General features: G+C 35.1%; 1 protein-coding gene across 1 annotated transcript in view; it reads right to left on the bottom strand.

Moving 5' to 3' along the window:
• Positions 1–5,126, bottom strand: part of CFAP44 (cilia and flagella associated protein 44) — a 109,359-nt gene that overhangs the window by 55,061 nt on the left and 49,172 nt on the right. Inside the window, exons 17-18 of the mRNA XM_007107958.3 lie at positions 3,089–3,234; positions 2,210–2,480 (exon numbers count right to left, since the gene is read on the bottom strand). Of these exons, the coding sequence (XP_007108020.2) occupies positions 2,210–2,480; positions 3,089–3,234 (417 nt within the window). The remainder of the gene's footprint in view (positions 1–2,209; positions 2,481–3,088; positions 3,235–5,126) is intronic.

The raw sequence follows: 5,126 nt of genomic DNA, 5'->3' as shown, positions 1-5,126 counted from the left end.
GGGAGGATCCCACATGCCGCGGAGCGGCTGGGCCCGTGAGCCATGGCCGCTGAGCCTGCGCGTCCGGAGCCTGTCCTCCGCAACGGGAGAGGCCACAGCAGAGGGAGGCCTGCATACCACAAAAAAAAAAAAAAAAAAAAAAAAAGATCATGCTATGGTTTGTGTCAGAGTGTTTTTTCTGTTTTCCTCTAAGAGTTTTATAGTGTTCAGTCTTAAATTTAGGTCTTTAATCCATTTTGAGTTTATTTTTTTGTATGGTGTTAGGGAGTGTTCTAATTTCATTCTTTTACATGTAGCTGTCTAGTTTTCCCAGCACCACTTATTGAAGAGGCTGTCTTTTCTCCATTGTATATTCTTGCCTCCTTTGTCATAGATTAGGTGACCATAGGTATGTGGGTTTATCTCTGGGCTTTTATCCTGGACCATTGATCTATATTTCTGTTTTTGTGCCAGTACCATACTGTCTTGATTACTGTAGCTTTGTAGTATAGTCTGAAGTCAGGGAGCCTGATTCCTCCAGCTCTATTTTACTTTCTCAAGATTGCTTTGGCTATTTGGGGTCTTGTGTGTCCACACAAATTGTAAAATTTTTTGTTCTAATTCTGTGCAGAATGCCATTGGTAATTTGATAGGGATTGCACTGAACCTGTAGATTGCTTTGGGTAGTATAGTCATTTTCACAATGTTGATTCTTCCAATCCAAGAACATGGTATATTTCTCCATCTGTTTGTATCATCTTTGATTTCTTTCATTAGTGTTTTATAGTTCTCTGAGTACAAGTCTTTTGCTTCCTTAGGTAGGTTTATTCCTAGGTATTTTATTCTTTCTGTTGCAATAGTAAATGGGATTGCTTCCTTAATTTCTCTTTCTGATCTTTCACTGTCAGTGTATAGGAATGCGAGAGACTTCTGTGAATTTTGTATCCTGCACCTTTATCAAATTCACTGATTAGCTCTAGTAGTTTTCTGGTGCCGTCTTTAGGATTTTCTATGTATAGTATCATGTCATCTACAAACAGTGACAGTTTTCTTCTTTTCCAATTTGTATTACTTTTATTTCTTTTTCTTCTCTGACTGCCTTGGCTAGGATTTCCAAAACTATGTTGAATAAGAGTGGTGAGAGTGGACATCCTTGTCTTATTCCTGATCTTAGAGGAAATGCTTTCAGTTTTTCACCATTGAGAATGATGTTTGAAGTGGGTTTATTCATATATGGCCTTTTTATGTTGAGGTAGGTTCCCTCTATGCCCACTTTCTGGAGAGTTTTTATCATAAATAGGTGTTGAATTTTGTCAAAACATTTTTCTGCATCTATTGAGATGATCATATGGTTTTTATTCTTTAATTTGTTAACATGATATATTAACATTGACTGATTTGCATATATTGAAGAATCCTTGCATTCCTGGGATAAATCCCACTTGATCTTGGTGTTGATACTTTAATGTGTTGTTGGATTGTTTGCTAGTATTTTGTTGAGGATTTTTGCATCTACGTTCATCAGTGATATTGGTCTGTAATTTTCTTTTTTTGTGATACCTTGTCTGGTTTTGGTATCAGGATGATGGTGGCCTTGTAGAACGAGTTTGGGAGTGTTCGTCCCTCTGCAATTTTTTGGAAGAGTTTGAGAAGGATAGGTGTTAGCTATTCTCTCCAAAGGAACCATTTTGATAATAGAAAATTTAGGTCTTGTGATAGGGCAAAGGGATATAATTTGGGGATTCAAACCCTCAATCTTCATTACAAAGCCAATAATGTATTCTGTTTAAGAATACAATAATTTACCTGAATCTTTGAGGACACTCTCATATTCTAATACTAAAGATAATAATATTTTTACAACCTCTTTCAAAGGTACAAATTATGGTATACATCCCACATATGCCTCTTCAATAAGCAAATGAATAAATAGAAAGCAAAATATATCTGAAAAAAGTTGGGCATCTTGAAAACAAAAAACTTTGTGAAAGTGATGGAGACAGAAAAATTGACAGTCCTTTTAATAGAGGGACTTCTACACCTTTAGTAATAAGGTGAGTTCAACATCTTTAGTATTTGATAACAGAGGCACCAGAAAGGCAAAATTATAATACTGGTAGGAAGATTAGACTGCAGGTATTTGTGTCTAAATAGTTTCATTTTTAAAGAATATGAGCATTTTAACATCACAATATTAAAATAAAGTTATTATTATTAGTCAGTTACATACCCTGGGAGATGGCACTTTGGCTTTCATGACTTTCTTTAATTCAAATTCAGAAAAAATGTTGAAAACAAAGATATTACTGTCTGCTCCAGTAGTCACCAAGAAATGGTCATCAAAGCTAGTGGAGATGGCTTTAATGCATCCATAATTATTGTCATGCATACTGAAGTGCCAGTAGTCCTCCATATTGGTCAATGAAGGATCATTCTTATTTAGGATATAGACTCGAATTGCTCCATTTTGCATTCCACAAAACATCATTTCTTGGTTAATGCTATGAAACAAAAGGAAAGTAAATCGTTCTTCATATTAATCTGAAAATGTTTAATTTTAAATTAATTGAAAAATGACTACAGTTTTAAAAACAAACATGTTATGGAGTAAATTTTGTCTCCACAAAATTCAGATGCTGAAGCCCTAACAAACTATGGCAGCTCTAGCAAACTAATACAAAAGAGTAGAAGGAGAAAAAGACAATTTGAAATTTGGAGCTATTATATTCAGTCCTCAAAAGAATGACCAGGATATATGCTTAATTCTTAATTATTAAAGGACTAATGATTCAATTAGTGGTCTTTCCAGAATCACTGTAACCCAGAACTTTCATTATCTGACTGTGCAGTAGCATCCTCCTAAGTAACAGAAAGAAAATCCATACAATTGAACTGTGTGATAAATTCTGACAGAATATTTGATAGAAGGGATTGAAGTAGTTTCAGGAGTAGCTTAGATTCTACTTTAGTCACTTGATTTATTTAACTAAACATTGTTTGAGTACTCCTCCATCTGGACAGATCTTTAAAACTGACAATATTAATGATGGACAAAAACAGACAGTAATGGGATATAGTTTTTTTTAAAGCTTTCTGAAATTCTGGTCACCTGAAAGTGATAGTTGTGATGGGATTATCCTCTGTATCCTCAAGAAGACGGAAATCAAAAGGTTCATCTTTCTTTTCTGTGATATCACAGCTTTTGTCATAAGGGGGAAACTCACAGTGATATAGAAAACCAGAATCATAGCCACCCTGGAAAAGAGATAAATAACATAGAAGGTAGTACCTGAATATAAGAAACCTATGACCACATGAGAAGTTTTTGATTATTTCAAATTTTAGCACATAAAATAGGTGTCTTAAAACATATACTTTTGTATGATTTTATGGTTACAGGTGGAGATGCTTTATAAAACCTATTATTCATTTATATGCAACTACATAATTATAAAAATAAAACACCTTACAATGATTTGTTCCTACTTAAAAGACAATACAAGAGGGACTCCCCTGGTGGTCCAGTGATTAAGAATCCGCCTCCCGATGTAGGGGACGTGGGTTCGATCCTTTGTTGGGGAACTAGGATCCACATGCCACGGGGCACCTAAGCCCGTGCGCCTCAACTAGAGAGCCCATGCGCCCACAACTACAGAGCCCATGCACTTTGGAGCCCACGCGCTGCAACTATTGAGCTCGTGTGCCGCAAGGAAGAGCCCATGCACTGCAATGAAAGATCCCACGTGCTACAACAAAGATCCGACACAGCCAAAATAAATAAAAAGAAATATTTTTTAAAAAGACAATACATGAGAGATATCATTTCTATCTACATACTGAATTCCATTTTATTTTAAGGATTATTCAGCATAAGCAGTATTTAACAATAGAGTTTTGTAGATCATGATTTTCAGAGATTTCCAGTCTAGGAGATTTTTTTTCTCCCTAAGGCAACTGCCAGTTCTTAAAGTGGCAGCTGAGAGGTTAAGAAATTGAGCAGAGCAATCTGTAGTGTCATGGGCTTAGGGAAAGGCAAAGAATTCCCAGGGTCTTCCAAGAAGAAGGAGCCATTGTAAACACACCTTCCACTGGGCTTTCTATTGCAACCCTGGCGCACTATATCCCACATGTATGGATAAAACAGAAATAGACTGGCCCTCGTAGGAAGTAAAACCTAATTTCAAGTCATCTCAATCACTGACTGGATGAAACTGATCTAGGATTTATAGTTGCTTTCCAGAACTAAAAATAAATTTCAGGAGACAATAGCAATATACAGAGACTCAAGCTGATGCTACAGTTTTTCACAGACAAGATCCAGCATTCAATTAAAAAAAAAAACAACAACTAGGTATACTAACAAAGAAAAGTCTTGATTGAAAATCAAAAGAAAAAACAGACCAAAGAAACAAAAGTACAAGAAATAGTGATAGAGGTGTTTTCAAAATGGACTTCAAAATAACACTGATTAATATATTTAAGGCCTTTGAAGGCAATACAGAAAGAAGTCCACTAGGATCTATAAAAAAGTAGATAATGGAAAAAATAAAAATTCTAGAACTGAAAAATAAAATGACAAAAATTAGAATTCAATAGATTGGTTTAAAAGCAACTAGACACAGCTAAAACTAGAGTTATGAAGATGGAACAGAATCAGAAAAAATAGAGTAAGGCCGGAGAGAGAAAATACAGATGTAAAATTTTTTAAAAAGGAGTGTAAGATCTACATGGGACATAATGATAATGATTAATATACACAAAATTAGAATCCCACAAGAAGAGACTAAAAAGATGGACCAGAAGCAATACTGTGTTCGATAAATGTCTGAGAATTTTCTAAAACTGAATACAAATGTGTTGAAGTACAAGAAGTGCAATGAGCCACAAGCAAGATATATGAAGAATTTACACCTTTTAACATTACACCATAAAACTCCTAGAAGAGAGCATAAGCAAAACATTCTCTGACATAAATCATACCAATGTTTTCTTAGGTCAGTCTCCCAAGGTGACAGAAATAAAAACAAATGGGACCTAATCAAACTTACAAGCTTTTGCACAGCAAAGGAAACCATAAAAAAAAAAAAAACACAACCTATGGAATGGGAGAAAATATTTGCAAATGATGTGACAGACAAGGGCTTAAT

This window comes from Physeter macrocephalus, chromosome 1 (genome assembly GCF_002837175.3).
Source record: "Physeter macrocephalus isolate SW-GA chromosome 1, ASM283717v5, whole genome shotgun sequence".
Lineage (NCBI taxonomy): Eukaryota > Metazoa > Chordata > Mammalia > Artiodactyla > Physeteridae > Physeter > Physeter macrocephalus.
Note: the sequence above shows the minus strand (reverse complement) of the source record. Positions and strands in the feature narration are given on the sequence as shown.